We start from the raw sequence: 27,016 nt of genomic DNA on the forward strand, positions 1-27,016 counted from the left end.
TTAGGGGTATTGGTAGATAAGGAGATGAAGTTCAGAGGACACATTGTTAAGGTGTCCAAGATTGCACATAGGATTACTTGGTTGTTGAGGAACACACTGACATCCAGAGATAAAGAGGTTATTATTCCCCTTTATAAAGCATTGATACTTCCACATTTGGATTACTGTGCTCAGGTCTGGTCACCTGGATTCCTTGGAGATGAGGAGGCTGTGGAGAGGGTTCAGAGAAGAGTGACCAAGTTGGTGAGTGATATAAAAAATGTTCCCTACATTGATAGATTGAGAGCTTGTGGATTGCAGAGATTGGTTGATAGGCGAAGAAGAGGGGATATGATAGAAACATTCAAATTACTAAAAGGTTTTTATAGGATTGATGCAGGGGAAATGTTTCAGCTGTGTGATAGTGATGGAAGAACAAGAGGTCATCTCTGGAAATTAAAGAAGAGTGTGGTTAACAAAGGTGTCAGAACAAGGTTTTATGCCTGGAGGGTGGTGAATGAGGGGAATTCATTGCCTGACTTTGTTGTGAGCTCTTCATCTGTAAATGAATTCAAGAAGAGATATGACAGATATTGTTTTGCTAGCTTGGGTCTCCCGCGATGAGTCTACTGACTCCATGGAGATACCCGTAATAATAATAATAATTATGCAGTTGCTTCTCAAAAGATCCTTTCTATGGCATATTCTACAACTCGTGGGCCACCCTGTGTTGTATATGATATGTATAAGAAATATTTTGTGCATTTCATCTTCAAAATCTGTAATATAATAATTATTACTTCACAGTTGATAAATTACCAGAAGAAAGTAATATTGCTGCAGTCGTGTCTGAAGAAACAAGTGACTCACCTGAAGAAAACACAATTCAGGTAAATTTTAGCTACTTTAGGTAAATTTTGGAGAATAAAAATCAATCATATTGATAAGTAAATTTGAGCTACATATAAACCATATGCTGTTTTTTTTGAAAAAGAATAAAGCTTGTTTTCAACTAGGATGAAATTTAATTACCTGTAGATGTTTAAATATTAGTAAATTTAATTTATTTTACAAGATTAATTTAATTTTTGCTTTGACATTTGTTGTTATTTATGCTAATACAGAAATCATAACAACAACTAACAACTTACTTTTGTAAATGGGACAAAAATAAAGAGCAACTTTACTATGTTTTAATTAATAAAAGGCTTTATTTTATTAATTGAAACAAAGAAAACAGAACATTTTATGAAAGGAAACCTCATCTATATAGAAAAAGTAAGAATAAACCTTTTTGTTAAATAAAAATTTTCTTTTATCATTAATGAATATATGTATATATTAAAATATTCTAATTGAAATGTTCATGTTCAAATTCAAATATTCATATCCTTTGAATATGAAAATTTCTGTTTTTTATCAGAAATCAAAGTAAACATGCATTATTGGGTAGTTGCTAAGTGAGCTATTAAAAACAGAAGGGAAAAAAAAATCAAAATTTGATTGGTTATAGCATGTTGGTCCATTATCATGGATTAATAGTGATGTAGTAATAAACAAGATTAATGTTTAGAATGATGCTCTGGATTTTTATTTATTTTTTATTTTTATGTTTTTTACCATTATGTACACACTAAAAGGTTTGATTTATAGTCATCATCATTTTTAATGATGATGATGACTATAAATCAATGATGAGAGAGATATACAAAACCTGGAGATTTTTTATTAGTTATGAAAAACCATATCATGTAAATGCCTTCCATTTTTGTCTTCCCAAAGACAGGCCCTTTCTTTGGCATATTCCATGACAGCTGTTAATGTTTCTGGCTACAGCGCCATAGTATCTGCACGAATGCTCTCCTTCAGCCGTTGAATTGTCTGGGGCTGTTCACATAAACTTTTTCCTTCAGGTAAAAGTTTTTGTGAACTTTTACCTGAACTTTTACCTAAATCGGGAGCTGTCATATCTGGAGAATGTGATGGCCAATTAATTGCAAATTTTTGCTTACCAAAAATGTTCCTTAGGAGCTGCTCCATTGTGATTCTAGCAGTGTGGGCAGTGGCTTTATCTTGCTGAAACCACATGTCTGTTCTGTACTGCACGGTGTATGTAAAAAATTTTTAATCATGGCCCAGTATCGCACCCCCATGAACGTCACTGCATTATCGTTGTCATATCCAGAAAGAAGTAAGGCATGATTCCCTGTTATGTTACACAGTACCAGACCATGCACTTAAGGGGTGCACTTAGCACTGATGAACAATCCTTGAATTCTCTGAACCCCAAATCCTGCATTTCTGCTTTTTTATGAAACCATAGAGGTGAAAGTGAGCCTCATCTTACATAATCAGATGGTGGATAAAGTTGTTTTCTTCTCTAGCCAGTTGTTGAAAGCTTACTGCAAAATTTACATGTTGCTAAAATTCTATGAGTTTTAATTCCTGTAGAGGCATATACAGTTTAAAATGCACTGCAGTGACATCGAAGACAGATCCAGACATCTTCAGGTTGAAGTTCCTGGTTCTTCCTCGGTACTGTCCCATACACACATTGAATGTTTTCCTCTGTCCTAGCTGAATGGGGTCTCTGTTGTGTCCTGAATGATCAAAATTTGAATAAAAGATTAATTCATTCAGGATCTAACAAATCTAATTGTACGCAGAGAAACTTGTACTTTGGCAAGGAAATAAATATGTATATTATAACTTTAAAGCAGAACTGAAGAAATGTGAAACTTAACCTATTTTGTACAGAATCAAAAAGGGGTATATATATATATATATAATTATAGTTAAATTAGAATATCCTATCCTATGTAATGTATGAGAGTAAGTCGAATGTAGGCTAAGGTCCAAAGGTCACGCTTTAGCCATCCGGTATAACTTATGGCCTAAGGAAAGGAGAATTTATATGGAAAGCGAAGCTCAAATGCATTCTCGGAAAAACGCTACGCACGATAGATGAGTGCCGTGCGGTAAAAACGTAGTGAAGAGAGGGCACCAAAGGAGGTGTATAAATGGGTTTTGCCCCCCCCCCCCTCTCGAGGTCTTTTGGTTTCTGTTTCCTGTGCTCTTGGATGTTGGCTCTCCTGCCGCCAACAGGGTGATCCTGGATCGGCTGTGGAAGTCATGAGTCGTCCACCGTAGCTTGCGAGTCAAGGCTAGCTAACTCTTCATAGCAGAATAGCTAAGCAATATCGAGTAACCGACAATAGAGATGAATGCCAGTGGTACCAGAGAGAGAGACCAGAGCGGCACATCATCTTATCGACTCGGGGAGACTGGGCCATGCAGTCATCGTAAGTGACCTCGTGGACGATAGCCTACAAAATTGCCTTGATGTCTAGACAAGGCTGCTGATAGAACAGAAGGTCATTCCATGGGATGGTAATGTAGAATGTTTAAATCTTATTTCCAGTTAGAGATATGAATGGGTTCTATAAGTTAATTTGTGTGTGGACAATTGATAAAGAACTTTAGAGATTACCACATTAGGCAGTGACCTGTCCCCCATTTGAAGAAAGTCTCCCAAGAAGGGATCTGTATGTGAATTAACTGTGATATATTGTGAGATATGATCAATGACTTGAGAGTGATTAAAATCTAATAACTTAAGCTAGTAATTTGTACATTTAATGGATAACTCTGTGGAGCAAGTTATTATTCATGTCCTATTGTGATAGTAATGATATCTAAATTTTACTAGGAAAGTGATTAAGTTAACCTCGTGTTTGATATATTTCTCATGTGTAATTCTTATATATATATTTTATATATCTTATATATATATATATATTTTTTTTTTTAATAAATATGTTTTATTTCATTTACCTGAAATCAGCCTGTCATATGATTTTGAATTGCCACTCATAAAAAATTACAGAACTTAGCAGGAGGGACACAGGAGTATAATTGGAATTTATGGGCCATGACTGCATGCAAAAGCAAAGTGAAATAGGTAAATTGAATATTAGTGAGTAGAAAGAGTTAAGTAAGAGTGTTAGAACATCCATTACTGTGTATTATTCTGAGAGAGCCACCTTGGATAAGAGTCTCATTTATCCTCTGTATTAGCTGGCACATCATAATATAAATTCGTCAATATTGAACAGGGAGACTGTCTCAGAAGGTAAAATTAAGGGCTTTGTCCCAAATTTAGACAAAGCCTCTAATGAATGAAAGAAACACACGTGACTAAACTCAGGAATGGCCCGAAATCATAGCTTGATCAAGGAAAAGAAAGTGATAGCTGAATTACTGGTTTTGATTGTCAACATATTACAGAAACCAGAAGAGAAATAACTGTATAAGTGAGTAGTAAAATCATTAAAGTAATGAGAAAAAACAACGACATAACAGTCTCCCAGATCATGACAAGTCACTTACAGGACCCTCTTGCTGAAAACGAGCTTCGATCGAGCGATGAATCATTGTTTCTGGGAGAGCATTTCTGCTATTAAAACATTGCCGATATGCTCTTTGCATTAGAATAATGGAATGCTGATTTTCAAAATAAAATTGCATGATTTTGGTTCTTTTTGGGTTGTAAACTTTCCATGATTAATTTCCCAAATGTTCCTTAGAATTCATATTTTAAACCCATTTGATACTATGAGCCATCCTGTAGATACAGTAAGTGACATGATATCAAGCTGGATATCCAAAACTTTCACTCAAGCAAGTATTTGAATTTGATTCCAAGCACATAGTCATCAGCATTTCAATAAAAACTGCTTTGTTTCATAGGGTTCTATTTTTTATTTTGTCTGTATTTAAGATCGCATCTCCTCATAACTGTATTTAATGTATTTTTTATTTATTTTTTCTGTTTTTGAAAGTGAAACGAATGTATACCAGTGAAATTGCAATTGTATTGTGCCAAATATGTTGTTAAATCATATAAAAAAAAAAAATGCAAAATCGCTTTTTTTATATGATTCAAATATTTTATATTTGAATCATATATTATCTTATTGAAATATTTTATATTAAAATATTTGAATATAATATTCAAATATTTTCAGTTGCCTAATGGTTTCGAATTATTAAAGAATATTTATTTATTTTGAAATGAATTAATGTTCTTTAATAATTCAATTAGTCATACTGGTGTCTAAAACCTAATGACGAACTCTGTTTATGAAGTTTGCAACCACAAATTCAGATGAATCAGCTTGTGGCAATTTGTATAACTGTTGATTTCAAGTAGAAAGCAGGTCCACATTCAAATTTTCGAATTGCATGCAAAGGAGTCACATGGTAGCACTCAACAGGATAATGGGCAAAAAGCTGTGCTAATCAAATTATGTTTGAAGGAAGAAAGTTGCAAACTTCAGTGTCCTGTAATGTCTCAAAGACATTACAGGACATTGAAGTAGGAGATGATTTCACATGGGGAAGAATTATTGGAAAGCTTGAAAAAGACTGCAGAATTACTGATATTGTCAGAGAGTGGAATCTCACATAGTGTTGTATCCAGGCTCTAGGCAGCATTTCAAACCAGTGTAATGTGTTTGAGATGTTTGCTAAGAGATCACCCTCGCTCTACTACAGAGCATAAAGACAGATTTTTGGTTATAACAGCAAAACGTAATTGACACACTATAGCAGGTCAGCTTGTAAGTCAGCTCCATTCAAGCACAGGCATGAAGATATCTCAGCAAACTGTGGCAAGGCATCTGACAAGTAGCCTATATAGCTGAAGGTTTGTAGTCTGCATTCCTTTATCCACAGCTCATCGTAGAGCATGTTTTTAGTAGTGTTGTATCCATAAAAATTGGAAAGATGCCAATGGGCTAATGTACTCTTTACAGATGAAAGTCATTTTAGTCTTTCCTCTGATTCTAGATGACACTTGATCTGGTGTAAAAGCAGTACTGCTTACCATCACGAGAATATTCTTGAAACGGATAGACGTGACAGTGCTGGGATCATGGTGTGGGGAAGCATTATGCTTAATGGGTGCACTGAGCTACAAGTGCTAGAAAAAAGGGACTGTGACTGGTTAACGATACTGCAACAAAGTTCTTCAATGTCATGTTTTGTGGTGCTATAGATGAAGAATTCATTTTTATGGATGACAGTGCCATATCACATCGTACACGAGCAATGGAGATTTTTCTTGAGACCAAGGATATTAACTGACTTGAGTGGCCAGCATGTTCCATGCTTCCCAGATCTCGATCCCATAGAACATATTTGGGATGCAATTAAGAGAAGCATAGCTGCTTGAAACTTCCCTTGAAACTTATCCTTACTCTGAAAGAAGAGTGGACCAGTTTGCCTCAAGAACTCCCAAATTACTTGGTACTAAGCATGGCACAACACTGTGAGAGTTGCTGCAGTTCATGGTGGACATATTCCATACTGAAATGTCTCACTATGCAGCGAGACATTTCAGTATGGAATATGTGGAAATTAGGAAATTTGTAACTTTTGCCAAAAACATATTGCAGTCTAATTTGTATGAAATTTATAACATTTTTTTTGTGTAATTTTGTATAATACAATTTATTGGTATGCTTTCAATAAATTTAAGTCCACATTTGGCTGTAGTTATGAAATTTTTTCATATAGAGGTGAAAATGCAGTTCGTCCTTAGCTTTTGAACACCAGTGTATAATCTATATGAGTATATAGATTACAGTTGACTCTCAACTGTAATCTATAAGTTGAGAATCAACCGTATAGATTAACACAGTAACAATTTGTTGTATGTGATAATTAGCTATACTGAAGTTCTTTTAATATAGCATTGTGCCTATGGAGATTTGAGTAAATGTGCTATTTGCTGTAGTGAGAGTCAACTGTATATGGTTATATTAGTCACATATAATCTGTATAATATGTGTGTATAGTCTATATAGTTATATATAATTTTGCTAGTCTTTGAAGATTGTTCAGTGACTATGTGTTAGTTTCTCTCTTTAATGCAGTGGTAGTTGTGTGAAATCTAATGTATTCAGGTATCATAAATTTTAAATTTTTACAAAAGAATTTGATATTTTTAAGTGACTGTATCATTTAAAAACTATGGTTCTTAACCTTTTTACTGGCTCGCACCCCAGTGAACTTCAGTTTACATTCTCACACCCCCCTTGAAAAATGTGTTTTTTAATTTGAGTTTTTTCCCACTTGGTTAGACTATAATAAATGTAGTTTAATTCTTTATCCAAGTGTAAGCAAACAAAGTTTGCACCTGAAGTACCTTCAGGACTGAGGCAACTCGTGGTAAAGGTGGACCAAGCTGTCATCACTCCATGTCTTAGTATCTCCCATAATGCAAAGCACATCTCCTTGCAGACATGTATAATGCTATGCATCAAGAGAAGGGTCACTACCCAGACCGGTTTCGACCTTTATTGAGGTGTCATCAGTGGGAGCCAGACCCAGAGATGGTGATACTAAGGCAGAAGCAATGGAGAAGTCATATTTACCTATACGAGTTGTCTTAATGCATAGCATTATACATGTCTGCAAGGAAATGTGCTTTTCATTATGAGAGATCCTAAGACAAGGAGTGAAGTGATGAGCGCTTGGTCCACCTTTTCCACGAGTTGCCTCAGTCCTGAAGATACTTCAGGCACAAACTTTGTTTGCTTACACTTGGATAAAGGATTAATCTAAATTTATTATAGTGTTTTTTATTTGTTAGAAAAGAAAATTTATTGCAAAACAATTTATTGAAAAATACATATACATATATGTATCAACATAAAATCAAAATAACATAACAATTTTTAGTGACTAATTTGTTGTTGCTTTTTCGTAATAATATTTTGAAAGCGAGGTTCCTTTTTTGAAAGGGCTGTGCACCATTATAAATCCAATTTTTCAAATTCCATTTGAATATGTGCACTGGCTCGCATTTCAATAAGATCATCTTTTATTAAATTACCGTCGTTTATAGAATTAAGATTAAAAAAAAATGGATCCAGTATCCATCTCTGCTCTTTGCCAATATCTCCGTTTGAAAAATATCCATGAAAAGAATCAATAATCAATTATTGCAAATGTATTACAATTCAGGTAAAATTGTGATTATTTTCGTTTTCCAGAACAATTTCATCAAGCAAGGGAAAGTTTGCAAAATTACCATTTTCAACTCGACGTATCCAAATTTTTAGTTTTTCAATTCTCTCTTCTCTTCTTCTACGCGTTATTCCCGCTTCCTATGCAGGGTCCGCATGTTATTTAGATGCGACTTCTTGTTAATACTACTCCCAACCGACCCGTCGCCTGGTCTGCCGCTGGGGGGATATATTTTTGACTTTAGAGGCGTATGTTCACGGGGCTGGTTTGCCTGTTTGCGGGATGAAAAACGCCAGATAAACTGGCGGAAAAAACCCTACTGACCGCGCCCAAGACTGGCTAACTTGGCTATGCCTGAGGAAGATCCTCAAATTCCTCACGTCTACAACGGGAATCGAACCTGGGACACTCCTTCCCCAGGCATATGGTTGCGAAGCGCAAAGCCACTAGGCTAACCGCGCGGTTAAATTTTTAGTTTTTCAATAAAAGCAAATAATTTTTCACTAGTTGTTATTATGTTCTTACCATACCCTTGCATTGATATATTTAATTCATTTAGGCGAGCAAAAATATCTGCTAAGTAGGCCAATTGAATTACTGCATCTCTTCTTTCAAAGTCTTGAACTAAATTACAATTCTGGTTAGTAAGAAACTGAATAATCTCCTCGCACATTTCAAAACCCTGCTAAGCATATGTACCTTGGAGAGCCATCTTATGTCAGTGTGATAAAGAAGCACACTATGGTTAGCACCGATTTCTTTGCAAAAAGCATGAAAAATACGATGATTAAGCATCCGTCCTTGAATATAATTTACTATGTTTACTGCTGTAGCTAAATATTTTTTTAAAGTTCTCTGGCAAAGTTTTTGATGCAAGTGCATAGCAGTGCAACATGCAATGTGTTATTGTAACTTGCAGTACTTCTTTTTTGATATAAGCAAAAAAAACTGAATTTTTGCCTAACATCGCAGGTGCACCATCAGTACATATTGAGATAATCACATCCATTGGTATTTGATGTTTCAAGAAAAAGTTTCTAATGTGATTAAAAACATCAGTTCCTTTTGCTGTCAGTTCCAGTTGATCATAAAATAAAAATTCTTCCAAATTTCCTTTTCCTTTATGTATTGCACAAATACTAATAACTCACTTCAATTATCAATGTCAGATGAATCGCCTAATTGAATACACACTTTCAGAGGACTGGTTTTAATATCTTGCAGTAAAATATCCTGACTGATGTCTCGAATGCATGATCGAATCACATCATTTGATAATGGAATCTGCTGAATTTTCTTATGTGCTTCAGAACCTAATATGATTTTCGCAATTTCCAATGCACATGGTTTCACCAATTTTTCAGCTATTGTATGAGGGTTTTTTTCTTTATGCACAGATATGCCATCTGATAAGAAGCTTCTAGCAAAAGCTTCTGAACTACTACTGCAGAGTCAAATTTTGTAATTGTGCTGCTATTGAATCGTGCCTTCGTTTGCCATGCAGCTTTATCACCATGCTGATTGTTGAAATTTTCTAACGACTTTGACGGTTAGAGATTGGAATTTGAAAATATTTTGCAACATAAAATGCATTGTGGTCTTTGAGTACCATCTTTCTCTGTTGTACAAGTAAATCCGTAAGCAACATAAACGTCTTTCCATTGGCATCTTTTTGACATGGATTACTACAAATAATAAATTAATATTTACATATTATTTAACTACGCATTTGGCCATGGTTCCTTAAGAAAATTATAAAATAACGTGTAAACAAAAATTAATTTTAGTTCTTACTAAACTTTTCAAAATTCGGGAGAAAAAATTTAATCAGTTGTTCTTTACTTACTGATTACTGCCGGTAAAAAAAAAAATAGCTTTCGTTTGTCACTTGATCCACTTTGTTGACGTTTGTACACAACGAAATGATGTGTACAAATGTCATGACATGTTTCTCATGACAATGGTGAGTGTATGTGCAGCAAGTATCTGTGAATTCGGCTTGGGCGCATGCATGAGTGGCAGTATGAATTCGGGAATATTTTTTGAATATAGTGGTTTATAATTTCTTAAAATGTGACAAATAAAAAATATGTACAACTTATATTTAATGGTTCTTGGTGAAACAGAATAATTCTGTATAGGTTGAAAGATTATATATCTTAAATATAATTTAGTTTGCATAACTTTTTTCCACTTGTAGAAAAAGCAAATGTGATTTAAATAATTAGTCAATATATGCTGGAATATTTTCCAGCTTGCATTTGCTTTCTCGCAAATGCGAGCTGGAATGCTTTCTTGTACCTCTGGTTAAGAAACTGTGTATTAGAGTGATGTCACAATGTCCATCATCACCAGAATGAGTCTTCAAAAACCGTGTGGCTAGTTTTGTCAGACAGGAAAAGTGGTGACAGGAGCAGCTATGGGTAAGGAAATTTAGTTGAGTGATCAATTCAGGCTACTTATCTGAATGGTTTAGGTTTTAAGAGTTCCTTGAATATCCATCAGATTGGTGGTTGGTCATCAGCATGTTCAGTCATGTCAGAAGCATCAGGAATAAAGATAATAAATTTCTATTATGTATATGTATTATTATTATTATTGCATGATACCTCCAAGGACTCATCATGGGAGGGTACACCACCCCACTGCACAGAACCCGGCATTCTCCCAACTTAATATGCCACCAACAACAACACACAATACCATATGCCACCCACGACAAACAGTAATGTGGTCTTCAAAGTGTGCATCAATTTGCCTTAATATGGAATGAAAAACCTGAGTTTCTGTGAGAAAAAAAACCATGCTACCTCTGTAGGAGATCAGCTAACTCACCTTTAATTGAAAAAGCCCATATAAAGATTACTCTTGTCACATTGAGAATCGAACCCAGATCTGTTCAATTTGAAGTATGCAATGTCCCTTTGTTCTTCCAGTTGCGCTATGGAGACGCACAGGCATATTTCAGCATTAGTAAAAGATAGTACCAAAAATTACTTGCTAACCAAAGAAGATGATATACTTATAGGAATAGAATCCAATGCGTAGATGAATTGTTTCAAACTTATTGGCATTAGTAACACCTGGCTAATGCTTGTAGATGAATTGAATTGAATCCAAAGCTTAATGGCATTAGTGAGATATGGCTAACAGAAGATGTCCTTATAAGAATAGAATCCAGTTGGCACAGTGCATCCATGAAAGACACGTAAAATAAAAAGGAAATATTGCTAATGATTGCAGATGAATTGAATGCAACTAAAGTAGAGATTTAGAATGACAGTGAGAGTATGAGTAACATAGACAAAGGCTGTTTGATTTGATGCAAAATACAGGTTTACAGGATGGGCTATCATTATGGGTGATTTCAATAATGGATATAGACTGGAAGAGGGAGAATGTAGAGTTATTGAAGAAAAACATCCTTAACCAGAATATTTTGGAAAGGGCTCGTATCACATTCATGTTAACTCTGATAACAGCATTCAGAAATGAGGAACTGTTATGCCTCCAGTTGGTGAAGGTGATCATTCATTTGTAACTTGGGTGGTATTAAGTCATGTGGAAGTTTTGTTTAAAACTTGGAATATGTGGAATTATAAAACACAGCTTCAAGCTGTCTGCTTGTGCACAAGTAAAGGAATTGCAGTGCATGAGAAATGATCAAGGAATGTCTGAATGAAGCTATAACTGTCTGCATCTCCAGAATTATGAGAATAAATTGCAGGGAGAGTTAAATGAATGAAAAAATGAAGGCAAATCTACACAATAAGAAAATGTTATGGAACTGATATTGGTAAAAATGTAATTACCAGACACATGAAGGAATATGTTCTTTGTGGAAAGCAAAATCAGACTGTGGTCTGAGAAACACAAAGGCTAAAAAAAAAAAAGAATGTTGGCTGAAAAATCCAAAGGAAAGCTGAGGGAATTCTTTCAATATTATTATTATTATTAACATCTGATCTCCATAGAGTCAGAGACTCATCGTGAGAGGTACACTATTGCATACAGTGCTCATCCAACTGTGCTTTAAACTAATTCAATGTTTCTACATTCACAACCCACTCAGGCAATACATTCCACTCACCATGCAAAGAACCTGCTTTTCATGCCATACTTATACATTGTCCAGTGATAGCCTCTTGTTCTATCCACCTCTCCCATTCTATGAAAAGTCTCTTCCATGTCAACCTGATAACAACCCCTGACTAGCTTATATGTCTCAATAATATAATCATATTGACTTGGGAGGTTGCAAAATTTGTGGATTTCTCTCTTAAGAAGGGGTATATACGGAACTACAGGTTAGGCAATTATAACAAGCTTTGTAGTGAGCTTTCAGCTGTCCCATAGCAGAACATATTTCAGGGGATGTTAGCAGTGCGTGGGATAAAATCAGTGGGTATCTGAGGAAGGCAATATCAGATTGTGTCCCCATGGTCAGGAAGACAAACAAGGTAGTTGTTAGATGGATGAGTAGTAGTAGTATCAAGCTTGATCTGCAAAAAAAGAAAATGTTACGGAGAATTTACAAGGAGAAAGGCGATCAGTACAAGGCTCAAGCTAGGAAGGTTACCAGCATAGTAAGAAAAGCTAAATCAGATTATGAGAAGACCTTAGCCAAGAAGATCAAGGGTAATCCCAAAGAGTTCTTCCGCTGTGTGGCAAGTAAAAGGAAGAATGATTTCGGAAGGATAACCTTAGTGGGTGCTGATGGTATCGAGGTGACCAATTCAGATGTAATAGTAGAGTTACTGAGTGATCACTTTTCAAAAGTCTATCACCCAAGTGAGAATATCTCTGTACCTGTAGCAATAACTAATGTGAGAATTGAAGCTAAGAAATCAGAGGTACTTTGTATATTGCAAAATTTAAATGCGAACACTGTTGTAGGTTTAGATGGAATATCAGCTCGGGTGTTGCCTGAATGTGCAAAGGAATTGTCAATGCCTCTTACTTGGTTATTTAACTTAAGTTTGAACTCTGGTATGGTCCCTAGGGAGTGGAAGGAAGGCAAAGTAGTTCCTTTGCATAAAGGTGGCTCTAAAACTGTGGTAGTTAATTACAGACCAATCACCATCTCGGGAGTGGTGGTAAAAGTATTGGAAAAGTTGGTTAAAGACAAAATTCAAGAATGGGTGGATCAGGATATGATACTCTATAGGGGCCAACATGGTTTTGTTAAAGGTCGATCTAGCCTTAGCAATTTATTAGCTTTTTATAATAGAATGATATCTGAGTTGGACAAAGGAAATGGCTACACAGTGGTACTTCTGAATTTTGCTAAGACTTTTGACAGGATACCCCATGGAATATTGTTGCGCAAATTGGGGCAGATGGGGATGGATACTAAACTGGTGATATGGATAGGAGAATGGCTCAGGGAGAGATACCAGAAGGTGGTGTATGGATTAGCAGAGTCCAGGATGAGACAGGTGACCAGTGGTGTGCCTCAGGGCTCTGTGCTTTGGCCATTGTTGTTTAATTTGTACATAAATGATATAGGAAATGGCTTAAAGGGAGATATTCAGTTGTTTGCTGTTAATGCAAAGTTGGGTAGCAGAATAAAAAATCAAGCTGATGTTGAGAGTTTGCAGGATGATTTAAATAAGCTGGTAAAATGGGCAAAAGGAAATAGATGTCACTTTAATGTAGAAAAGTGGAAAGTTATGCATTTTGGGATTAAAAGATTACCAGCTGTGTACTCCAAGAGATTGATGAGGCTAGGGACTTAGGGGTGTTGGTAGATGGGGGAGATGAAGTTCAGGGGACATATTGCTAAGGTGTCCAAGATTGCACATAGGATTACTTGGTTATTGAGGAACACACCAACATCCAGAGATAAAGAGGTTATTATTCCCCTTTATAAAGTGTTGATACTTCCACATTTGGATTTCCGTGCTCAGGTCTGGTCACCTGGATTCCTTGGAGATGAGGAGGCTGTGGAAGGGGTTCAAAGGAGAGTGACTAAGTTGGTGAGTGATGTAAAAAATGCTCGCTACATTGATAGATTGAGAGCTTGTGGATTGCAGAGGTTGGTTGATAGGCAGAGAAGAGGGGATATGATAAAAACATTTAAATTACTAAAAGGTTTTTTATAAGATTGATGCAGGGGTAATGTTTCAGCTGTGTGATAGTGATGGAAGAACAAGAGGTCATTCCTGGAAATTAAGGAAAAGTGTGGTTAACAAGGGCGTGAGAATGAGGTTTTTTGCCTGGAGGGTGGTGAATGAGTGGAATGCATTGCCTGACTCAGTTGTGAGTTCTTCGTCGATAAATGAATTCAAGAACAGATATGACAGATATTGTTTTGCTAGTTTGGGTCTCCCGCGATAAGTCTACTTGCTCCATGGAGATACCCGTAATAATAATAATATCCCCCCCCCTTCCTCCTCTTCAAGAGACTCTTTCAACTTATATTCTTTCAATCTATCCTCATACTCCACATGCCAAAGATCACTGACCACCTTTGTGAATCTTCTCTAGACCCTTTCCTACATATCCTCATCACCACGAAAACCCGGCGACCAAATCTGTGTACAATAATCCATATGAGGCCTGATCAATGCCTTATACAATGGAATCATAACCTCTTTATTTCTGCATGTCAGGATCCTCTGCATCATTGCCATTATCCGATGTGACATCTTCACAACTTGAGCAATGTGACCCCCTGAATTTCAGGTCCAAGTCTACTATCACTTCTAGATCTCTCATCTCCTCTACTTCCTTTAACCATGCTACTGGCCAAGATGTATATATACATCCAAGTTATCATGGATGCGAAGTGCATATTAAAATTGTAATACCATTGATAATACATTGAAATATATGATGGATACGAAGCCTATGAGGATGCGTATTTGATCCATAATGGCCGGTAAGGTAGTTAAAGCTTTTCCACCAAGTGTATACTTTACAACCCATGCTTACCAAATCTCAAAACCTTACACTTTCAACATTGAACTGGTAGTTCCACTTACCCTGCCCATTCATGCAATCTATTCAAGTTCTCTAGCAAGGCCATAACATCCACTTGACTCAGCATTGCTCTCCACGGTTTTACATCATCTGCAAATAGCTGCATATCACTAGTTAAACTCATCCATATCATTAACACAAATTGAACATCAATGGTCCCAAAACTGACCTCTGTAGTACACCACTAGTGACCTTCCTGTTTTGGGATACTGCACCCACATATACAACTTTCTGATACCTATCTGACAGTCAGTCACTAATCCAACTCAGAAATCTGTTACCAAATCCCATCTATTTCAATTTATTTATCAGTATCAAATCCTGTTGTGTGGAAGTCAATCAAAAACGTTTTTCCAAAATCCAAGTACACCATTGTATATGCATCTCCCTTGTCCAAGGTATTTGTCTCCTTGTTATAGTACATAAGTAATTAGTGAAACATGATCTCCCTTTAACAAACCCATGCTGACTCAAGCCAGCCTGTTTTGCCAAGTGGTTAGCGTATCTGCTTTCCAGCCAAAAGGCTGCGGGTTCGAATCCTGGCGTGGGCATGGATGTTTGTGATTGTCTATAAAAATACTAGTGGTCGTTGTGGGCAGTAGATGGCATTGGTTTAGATGATGCGGTTCATATAGTTGTTGGATTTGAGTGGTGGGGACGGAGAGTTGTAAAGTAGATGTCCTCCCTTGATGAGTCTTTTGACTCCTTGGGTGTGGCACGTAATAATAATAATAATAACACAGAGAATACTGCTGTTATCAACCCATTTCTGTATCCTACTTCTCACCACTCTCTCTAGTACCTTCAACACAATTCCAGATATACAAATTGGTCTATAATTTGAAGCTACAGCCTTATCACCATCTTTATGCAGTGGAATTTTACTTTCCTTTTACTCCCTTGGAAACTGTGCTGTTGCAAGACTTTTATTAAACAGGCATGCAAATGCTACTGCCAGTTCCTTGGGACATTCCCTTAAGATGCATGCTGATATATCATCAAATGCTATTGCCTTATTGACATCAAGTTTATTGATTTCTTCAAATACCTCCTGCTCACTCACAATTAAGCTATCCTCTCCTATGTTCTCTGCACTAAAGTTCCTCATAATTCCTTACTGATCAGGATGAAACACCCTTATAAATTGATCACTGAATACCTCAACAATGTCTTCTGTAGCAGTTACCATTCTCTCACTTTCATCCATTAACATCATCTTACCATGATCATTCTTCCTTCTACTTGCCACATATCTAAAAAAACTCTCTAGGTTTTTCTTCACTTGGTCTGCCAGTTTCTGCTCATACTACACTTTTGTTTACCTTGCTAATTGAGTCATTCTCCTGGTTTTTTTCTTTATACTCTTCATGTAACTGATTATTACCATTATTCATCTTGTACTTCATCAAAAATACTTTCTTTTTCCAGATTTCATGCTTAAGCTCTACATTCATCCATTTTACACCTACCTTATTCAGCCTTTTGGCCTTTGGAATACATTTACACATTGATGCTGCTATGTATTTCTTTGTCAGTTTCCATGCAGCATTTATTTCCTTACTGCTCAACTCCTTGTTTCATGTTATAGCTACAAGCTGTCTCCTAAGCTTGTCGTAATCACTAGCTTTATAATTCCACATATATCCTTTCCTTCCTCAGCCATGTAACTAGCCACAATCCAGGTGATCATTTTATGATCACTTTCACTAACTGCATGAAAGTGTGAAACCCCTCTCACAATTACATCCTCTGATGAAATGATCAGATCTAGAACTCTTAATCCTTGTGTGCCCTTCTTTACATGCTGCGTGAGATAGATATCTCTTAAGAACCTGAGAAATTCATTTTCCTTAATCCCAAATGCTCTCTCTTCATTCCGATTTATATTGCATTATTATTATTATTATGCAATATAGATTATTATTAGAGTCCGCACGGTTAGCCTAGTGGCTGTGCGCTTCGCAACCATATGCCTGGGGAAGGAGTGTCCTAGGTTCTATTCCCGTCAGTGACGTCAGGAGCTGAAGGATCTTCCTCAGCCATAGCCAAGTTAACCAGTCTTGGGCATGGATAGTAGGGTTTTTCTCCCAGTTTATCCTGGGTTTTTTCATCCCAAAAGAAGGCAAACCGGCCTTGAGAACTCAACACTACAGACATAGGATACACTGGGGCATAGGGCTGACCACCTTATCCTGTGAACGGTTTGAAGTCCGATGATTAATAAACTCTCGACACCACAAGGTAAATGAGGGAAAAGGAAGATGAGATGAGATTATTATTACACCCTTCCTTTGTTCACTAATCCAAGTTGTTTATACATTTCTTCATCACCACCCTCCACATTCCCAGGCCTATAACAATATGCAACTAAATGTCTTCCTCTCAACCTCCACGTTACACCACACTGCCTTGTAACCATCGGCACTATTTCCCCCTTTCATGTCTATGTTATGTGGACTTAATTCCCCTGCTATCATCAGTAGCACTCCCCTCCCTTCTTGCCTTTCTATCCTCGCAAAAAATACTGTATTCTTCCATTTCTATTCCCGTTGCCATATCATCTTCATTCAACCATGTTTCACTTATTCCAATGATTTTGGGCCGAATAAACTCAATCATTGAAAACATTTCATCCCCCTTATTTCTGATACTTCTGGCATTTATAAACAAACACAACAATTAATTTTTAGGTCTATAGCTATTCCTATCCAAGCCATGTGTTTGTTGTGATTTCCCCACAACAAACACATGGCCCAATCAACACTTGCTGCATATATCTGCTGAGTCTCAACTTCCCCACCTACATTGCAACATACTCCATTTTCATACACAGATTCACTGCCACTTTCAACATCCTCTATCCCTATGCCATGTTTCTCTGTTCACCTGAGCTCCCCCCCACTTTCCCTGTTCCTCTTGCATTCTCATTCTCTCTTCATCTCTCACACTACTACTGTTTCCACTGCCAAGCACTTCTGTCTCTTCAGTACCACTCTCCTGATTTTTTCCCCTCATCTCTTTCTTCTGATCTCTTGCACGCATCACACACTGTACTTTCATCCAGCAATGCTTTCTCCAGTACACTCACTCCAAAGCCATTTAAATGCAACCCATCACTCCTGTATAATTTCATTCGTCCCTCAAACACATGCCATACACCACAAACTTCACTCCCTGCTCCTCACACAGCCCACTAGCATACCATTCATGATTTTCGGTACACAATAAATAACGGAAAAAACTCACGTAGAAAGATTATTTATTAATATAATTTTCGCCTGTGTGTCATAGGCATCTTCAGTACATTAAGCTCAAAATTAAACACTAACTGACAATTCCAAAAAGCGCCACCTAAGTAGCTGGTGTAAGATAACTAAAAAGGTCAATAACTTTCCTTTAAAAAAAAAAAAAAAAAAAAAAAAAAAAAAAAAAAAAAATTAATACAATAAAAAGTTAGGAAAGATTAGCTGATTTGTAAAGTACTATCTCCCATAAAGGGGATAGACGTAAGCCATCGGATCTGTTTAAGTTAAGAGAATGAAGTAGAGTTTCACATGTTTCTTTATAAAGGCGTTCCATGAGAAACTGACTTTTGTGAAGAACTCTTGTCTTTCTCCAATGAACTCTGTGTCTAGTGAAGATGGCATGTTCAGAAAGTCCAGACTTTTCAGGTTTAAAGTATTCAATATAAGATTGGTGTTCTTCTAGCCGAATAGAGGCAGATCTTCCCATTTGTCCGAAATAAGATAATCCACAAGAGCACGGAATCTGGTAGACACCTGGATGATTAAGATGTGGAAGCTTGTCCTTAGGAGAAGTGAGAAAGGTGGAGATTTTTTCTAAACGGTCGAAAGGCAACAAAAATATTCAGTGGTTTTAAAACTTTTGCTATACGTTCACTGATGCCTTGTACATAAGGGATAGTAATGCGCGTTATTTCCTCTGTGTTTGAAGAGGAAGACATATTAAAACTACTCAAAGTTCTTTCAATGAAGCAATTCTTATAACCATTAGATAGAAAGGAAGAAGTTATGTATTGTAGTTCTTTCTGTAAAAGATCGTCTGTAGAACAAAAGGAGTGGGCCCGATGAACCAGTGTTTTAATAGTTCCTGCCTTTTGACTGGGATGGTGATGAGATTCCGCATGGATATAATGGCCTGTATGAGTCTTCTTTCTATAAACTGAGAAATGTAGGTTACCATCTGGTTGGCGAAGAATTAGAAGATCTAAAAAGGCTAACTGCTTATTTGATTCTATTTCTAGGGTAAACTGGATCCTAGGATGAAATGCGTTTAACTTAGTGAGAAATTGTTGAAGTTCATCAGAAGAGCCATTCCATACAGCAAAAATGTCATCGACATATCTGAACCAATGCGTAGGTCTGGGAGAAATATTGTCAAAGATATGTTGTTCAAAATGTTCCATAAAGAAATTGGAGATAGCAGGAGAAAGAGGATTATCCATTGCTGTTCCTTCAATTTGTTGATACAACTTATTTTTAAAGGAAAAATAACCAGAATTTATTACAAAATCAAATATGTTTACAATGTCCGAAGGAAATTCCTGTTGTAGTAATTCGATACTTTCCGAAAGAGGCACATTTGTAAATAAAGAAACAACATCTAAACTGATCATGATATCAGAAACGTCCAAATGAAGATCTGAAATTTTATTTTTGAAATCCAAAGTATTTTTTATATAAGTATCAGTTCTTCTAGTTGAAGAGGAGAGTAAATTGGATAAAAATTTTGAGATTTTGTAAGTGGGGCAACCTATACAATCTACGACTGGTCTCAACGGAATGCCTGGTTTATGAACTTTCGGAAGACCATACAATCTAGGTGGACAACCGAAGAAGGTTTTAAGTTTTTTCTTTTGATCTTCATTCCATGTAGATACATTATCTATAAGAGAATTAAGTCTCTTCAATTGACTCCGGGTAGGATCCGATGTAAGAGGCCTATAAGTTGAATAGTCGCGAAGTAAAAGAGACATTTTTCTCTCATATTCCTTCCTATCTTGAATCACTATAGCCTTCCCCTTATCAGCTTTCGTAATTATTAAATTATTGTTATTCTTCAGTGATTTCAATGCTTTAAACTCAGAGTAAGAAAGATTAGGACGAGGAGGCTTGGCATGAAAAAGAATTTGTGCACATTCAAAACGTAATCTGTTGGCTGTTTTTTGGGATAAGGATCGAATACCCCTGTCTATGTTATGAGATCTTTTTAGATCTCATAACATAGCCTTTTTAGATCTTCTAATTCTTCACCAACCAGATGGTAACCTACATTTCTCAGTTTATAGAAAGAAGACTCATACAGGCCATTATATCCATGCGGAATCTCATCACCATCCCAGTCAAAAGGCAGGAACTATTAAAACATTGGTTCATCGGGCCCACTCCTTTTGTTCTACAGACGATCTTTTACAGAAAGAACTACAATACATAACTTCTTCCTTTCTATCTAATGGTTATAAGAATTGCTTCATTGAAAGAACTTTGAGTAGTTTTAATATGTCTTCCTCTTCAAACACAGAGGAAATAACGCGCATTACTATCCCTTATGTACAAGGCATCAGTGAACGTATAGCAAAAGTTTTAAAACCACTGAATATTTTTGTTGCCTTTCGACCGTTTAGAAAAATCTCCACCTTTCTCACTTCTCCTAAGGACAAGCTTCCACATCTTAATCATCCAGGTGTCTACCAGATTCCGTGCTCTTGTGGATTATCTTATTTCGGACAAATGGGAAGATCTGCCTCTATATGGCTAGAAGAACACCAATCTTATATTGAATACTTTAAACCTGAAAAGTCTGGACTTTCTGAACATGCCATCTTCACTAGACACAGAGTTCATTGGAGAAAGACAAGAGTTCTTCACAAAAGTCAGTTTCTCATGGAACGCCTTTATAAAGAAACATGTGAAACTCTACTTCATTCTCCTAACTTAAACAGATCCAACGGCTTACGTCTATCCCCTTTATGGGAGATAGTACTTTACAAATCAGCTAATCTTTCCTAACTTTTTATTGTATTTTTTTTTTTTTATTTTTTTTTTAGGAAAGTTATTGACCTTTTTAGTTATCTTACACCAGCTACTTAGGTGGCGCTTTTTGGAATTGTCAGTTAGTGTTTAATTTTGAGCTTAATGTACTGAAGATGCCTGTGACACACAGGCGAAAATTATACTAATAAATAATCTTTCTACGTGAGTTTTTTCCGTTATTTATTGTGTACCGATATGTCTACTCGCGGTTTACCTCTTTTAAAACTTATTCATGATTTTGGCTCTCCATTTCAGCTCATCATCATCACACCTAGGCAACACACTGACAACCTTTCCTCCTACACTGTTATCTTTCACTCTTCTCAATAGCCTCCTGATATTCATCCTCAGATCCTCCTTATGTCCACTTAGATCATTTGTTCCCACAATCACGACTACTCTTGCTCGTTTCTTCCTCATATGAAGCACCTTAATTATCCTACTCATTCTCCCACCTGGATAGAAAAGGAAAGGTAACAAAGGAAAAAGAAACTTATTTAACAGAAATGGTAGGAAAATGTCAAATTGAATAAGCACTTTGGTAAGATTACATTCCAGACAGAAGTTGTTAGTTCTCTTAGGCAGAAGGTATAGGGCAGCATTTCTCAACTGGTTGTACATGAATAACAAATGGTTGAATTTTTTACATTTATGAAATTATTAAAAATAAAATATTAAAAATTCCCCTCTCCTCTAAAGATAAATAATTGTTTTACTATGTAATTATTTATATATAAATATATAAAGATCTGATAATGTTGGAGTTGTGACAAATAATAGATTAATTTGGAGGAAAATGGTTGATCCGAAGTTATCCTGTACACTTCCTCCCCCTGAGGATACATATCAGGAATTTGATGATGATGTTTTGTCATCTTGTTTCATTCTAGGTTGACAAATCCTGTGTTGATTTTCAGATATGGCATTTGTTCAATCCCCATGTCGTTAGCTCTATATTTCTTAGAAAGCTTAGAATCTCAAGCGAGTTTTATCTTGCATTGTTTCCTATTCCTTTCTGAAACTTTCTTACATAGTAGTGCTACTTTCAGTACACTTTGTTGCTTTAGTAAGTTACTGTGTAGTGTTGAGGATTTAGTAAATATCTGCATCAATTAACATACTCTATATCTTGTGCACCTGCTCATATAATTTAATATCATATCAACCTTTTCTTTCATTTAGCTCATTTAGCTACTTCATAAATTAAGTAAAATAAAATCAGATATAAAGAAACTTGCTGTCAAACAAGCTCGGGTGTTACATTAAGTCAGTTATTTTTGTTAAATATTTCTTCAAGTTCTCCCAATTATTGCATTTAATTGTTATTGAAAGAGCCTGTGTAGCTCAGTGGATGTGGCGTTTGCACACCACCGTGCTAGGCCGCACGAAGGAAGTCTTGGTTTCGAGTCTAGTCGGCGACTAGAGGAAATTTTTCTAAGCCTTTTTTCGACCGGTTCCCAAGTTAGTCGATCTCTGGCACGGGCAAGCAGGTTTTTCCTCCCGGAAACTCGGGTTTTTCGTCCTGTAAATTCAAGAAAATCGACCGTAGAACCCACATTATTTCAGACATTAAATATATTGTGTTAGGGTTAGAGACCACGAGATGGCGGCACATTTGAGCCGCCTCTCTTCACTGCGTACCGCTTAATTAGTGATAGCCTTGGGCCATCTGTCTCTGATTGGGTACCAGTGGAGATTGAACTGCCCACTCAGTCTCCAAAAAGTTAGATAGGGCTAAATGGCCTCGCCTACTCCCGTATATACGGGAATAAAAAGGCGTTAGCTGATTTTTTTTTTTTTTTGATTTTTGTTATTGATTAAAGTTAAATCACCATGTTAATACAGTATTTTATAGTTTTGGTGGTATAAGTATTAAAAAAAGTTGAGAACTGCTAGTAGATGCTATAAGGATATTCCAAATGCTTCATATGGAGAAACAGTGAGATTGTGTCGAATATCAGCATAGGTACTCAAGGAGTTTGCAAGAGAATTAACAACTTCCCTCACCTGGTTGTTTAACTTTGATCTCAAGAACAAACATGATTCCAGTGAGTGGAGGGAGGGTAAGATAATTTTATTATAATAGGGTAGAGCTAGAACTGATGCAGCCAGTTATAGACTAGTCTGTATCTCTTGAATAGGTTTATGATATTAGAGAAGCTGGCCAGAAACTGGCTGCATCAGTTCTAGCTCTACCCTTTTTATAAAAGAGTTGGGCAGATATCACTTTGATCCATTATAAAGGAACAGCAAGGCTGTTTTAATGAGAATGAATACATTGATAATTCCTGATTTTTGCCAAAGCATTTGACAGGATTCCACATTGGTTGTTGTTAAACAAAGTGAAGGGATGGGTATGTGAAATAGGATTGTGACATTGATAGGAGAATTGACTGATGGACAGGTATCAGACAGTGATGTATGGAGAAATGAGTAAGAAAATGAGGGTAAGAGTGAGGTACTACTTCATTCCTTACTTGCATCAGTGCTATATTAGCTTGTATATCAACAACATTGGGAATGGTCTGGAAAAGAACATCCAATTATGTATTGATGATGCAAAGTTGGGTCAGGAGATAAGAGATATCTGATAATACAGAATCCTCGTGGTAGGCTGACTCTAGCAGACTGATTCTAATGGGCAGATGTAGTAACTGCCAGTTTAATATTGCTAAGTGCAAGGCTATGCATTTTGGATTGAAGATTGCAGACTGAGTATTAATGATAATTTATTGCAAATGATCAGTGAAGCCAGAAAATTTTGTATAATGACAGACAGAGAGTTAAAGGCAGGCCAGATTGCTAAGGTGGTTAAGTCATCACATTGGATAATTTGAAGAGAACACTAACTTTTAGGAGTAAGGAATTTGTTCTCCCACTTTACAAGGCTTTGTAAAGTGGGATCTCTGGAAGTTGCATAATAGTGCAATCAGTATGCATGTGAGGTTCAGGTTTTTCTCATGGTGTGTGGTGATTGAATGGAATTAGTTGCCTGTGGCTGTTGTGAGTATATCTTTGGTAAATGTTTTCAAGAAGAGATATGATAGACAGTTATTGCATGTCCTACATACAGTACCTAAGTGGCGGTTCCCATATAATAATACTAATAATAATTAAATAGTTGTATTAACTAAGAAAATTTATTATTTATAAGTAAACATTTTCTTTTCAAATGAAATATTTATAAACAATAAATGTTACATAACTATGTTTAACATATTGAGACATTGCAGATCACCGAGTCATCAGTAACAGAACATGCTGAAGAATATCATTATTCTGAGTCCTTTGATAGTTCAGTATCATCATTGAAAGCTTTAGATACAGGTAAAATGCGTTTGCTTTCATTTCTCAGAAAAATACAATTTAATTATTGATTTCTAATTATTGAACTTTTATTTTTTGGGGTAGGGTGAGAATGGATTATTTACATTTGCTTTTGCAAGCAAAACCTAGATATCTGTGAAAGTTTTTTTTTTTTTTCCTGAAATGTTTTTTAAAATGATATTTAAGGAAACAGAACATATTTTCTTTAATAATTTAATACTAAAATATAGATTATAAGTACATATTTATTTGTGTATGACACTCTTTCATTCTTGAAATTTTAGGGATTATGTTAATTGTGATCTTACCCACCCTTCCCATCCCTTCCTCTAAATCTTAGATAATGATGTTTTATTTATTTATTTTTTTTTAATTTAAATAATTTTCAAAGTGCTTCAATTTATGATTAGCCTTATAAAGTAATTTAAAAGGAAAAATTATTTAAAGAAATTATGTAAACACTTGTGTAATACCTCCTACTCATTCAGCACTATGTACATACAGTACATAGTGCTGAACAAGAGATGTTAGAAAGGAAGAAAAAAGTCAGAAAATTCAATTATCTACCTCTCAGTTGATAAGCATGTGGGAAAATAAGATTATAACTTAATAAGAAAATTGACACTAAAATTGAATCTTTATCAGAAGTTCAAGAACAATTTATAATTATATTGACAGATAAAGAAAGGCTTATGAATCCATTCAAGAGTAGGAAGTACAAAGTAGTACTTCTGATAATATAAGGAATAGATATAGGTCTGTTTTTAGTAAGAAACAAGTCAAGTGTTATAGGTGTAATAAATTGGGACACATTTCTAAATTTTGTACTGCTCAATTAAGAAGTCTTCCTAATCATAGGAAGCTTTCTAAGCAGACATCTGATCATAAGGATTTGTCCATTAATGTCTTGCAAACAAAAAAAGAGAGTTAGCTAGACATTATAGGGATATCAAATTGAGAGATGATCTAGCTGGTCCTCAGTTTGAATTCTTGATAGCTTTTAGTTTTCTTGGAAACAGAACCATTAAATTTGATAAATGTTTTAATATCAGGGATTCCATGCAAGGCTTTATTTGATACAGGAACACATGTTTCAGTAATAACATGGAAGACTTGTTTCTGTTGATTAAGGATTATTTAAAAGCACGATGTAATTAGTGGTAACACAAGTTTTAAGGGCTGAAGTTGATTTTTCTGATTTAAAGTTAAAACTTTCACAAATTTCTCATTGTTCTGGGAATTTCAAACACAGCTTGAAATTCCCTCAGCAATGAGAAATTTGTGAAAGTTTTAACTTTAAATCAAAAATCGCAAAAGAGATTCCTTTTCTCTTGAAATATAGACAGTTGTGATTATGCTGTAGGTACCTTATCCTACAGCATAGAATATGTTAGGAAATGAATACTGCAAGTCTAATTACAAATCTTCTCTCATAAAACCTGTAATTCCTTCTTCTTCTTCTGACTCAGCTCTTCAGGAATATGCTCATTAGAACTTACTGCCTCTAGTGATGTTGACAAAACTGAATATCCTTGTGAAACTTTGCTAAATAGAGTTTTAGATAATTTAATTGAAAATTTGTAAAAGCATAAGGTAACTAAATTTATGAAAAGGTTGTTTAAGAAGATCAATACATGCTTTACTTAGTCTCTCTCCTACAAGTATAGTTGAACATTCCCTGAATATAAATACAGATAACCTAGTTTTTATTAAGCAATACCAAATACCATATTGCGATTTTTGCAGCAGTATCTAAAAGCAGGTATAATTGAACCTTCACAAAGTGGAACAGTCCTTTCTTCCTATTGGAAAAACCAAATGGAGATGTGCATTTTGTGCTCAATTTGAGGGCAGTTAATAAGGTTGCAGACTATTTATTTTTCTTTGAGTAGTATGGAGGAATTGCTAGCTACTTTAAATGGTGCAAAGTTGTTCTCAAATTTTGATATCAATTTGGGTTACCTACTAGATACCTCTGAAAAAACAACAGAGACATTACTTTGCATTTTGCACTAGTGGCAACAGTTCCAGTTAACTCATATGCCACAGGGTGTGCATAATTATACACTGTTTTTCAGGCTTTCATGTACGTTGTTCTATCAGCTATGTTGGGAAATGGTGTTCTGGCCTTTCAAGATGATTTGTTAATATATTCTGTAGATTTGATTCTTACTGCAAGATTTTACAAGTTATACACAGATTACATGATGTTTACTTAAAATTGAAAACATCAAAATGTAATTTGTTTTTGGAAGAAATTGTAAACTTGGCCATATGATAAAACTAGATTGATCAAATGTTAGCTTTCTAGCTTACTGTTTTACAAAACAGTAAAACAAGTTAGATGATTTGTTGTCATGATAAAGTTATGATTTATTCCAAACTGTTCATCAAATTAAATTTTCTAATGAATATTACAAGGAAAGGAGTAAAATTCACCTGGAGAACTAAAGAACAAAGATCATTTCAGTTTTTCTTGAAGGTTTTTCCACTTGGTTATACTATAAATTAAAGATGAGAAATTATATTCTTGGTTTAATCCTTTATCCAAGTGTAAGCAAACAAAATTATCACTAAAAGTAACTTCAACTGGGCAACTAGAGACTAATGACGTCATGTCTCTTGTCTTAATATCCCAT

The 27,016-nt window shown here is 35.6% G+C and overlaps 1 protein-coding gene across 1 annotated transcript in view; it reads left to right on the forward strand.

Moving 5' to 3' along the window:
• Positions 1–27,016, forward strand: part of LOC150099358 (uncharacterized) — a 222,978-nt gene that overhangs the window by 74,619 nt on the left and 121,343 nt on the right. Inside the window, exons 5-6 of the mRNA XM_090404325.1 lie at positions 787–869; positions 24,284–24,377. Of these exons, the coding sequence (XP_090260451.1) occupies positions 787–869; positions 24,284–24,377 (177 nt within the window). The remainder of the gene's footprint in view (positions 1–786; positions 870–24,283; positions 24,378–27,016) is intronic.

Source organism: Typopeltis vanoorti, chromosome 14 (genome assembly GCF_054136105.1).
Source record: "Typopeltis vanoorti isolate ZY-2024b chromosome 14, IOZ_Tvanoo_1.0, whole genome shotgun sequence".
NCBI lineage: Eukaryota > Metazoa > Arthropoda > Arachnida > Uropygi > Thelyphonidae > Typopeltis > Typopeltis vanoorti.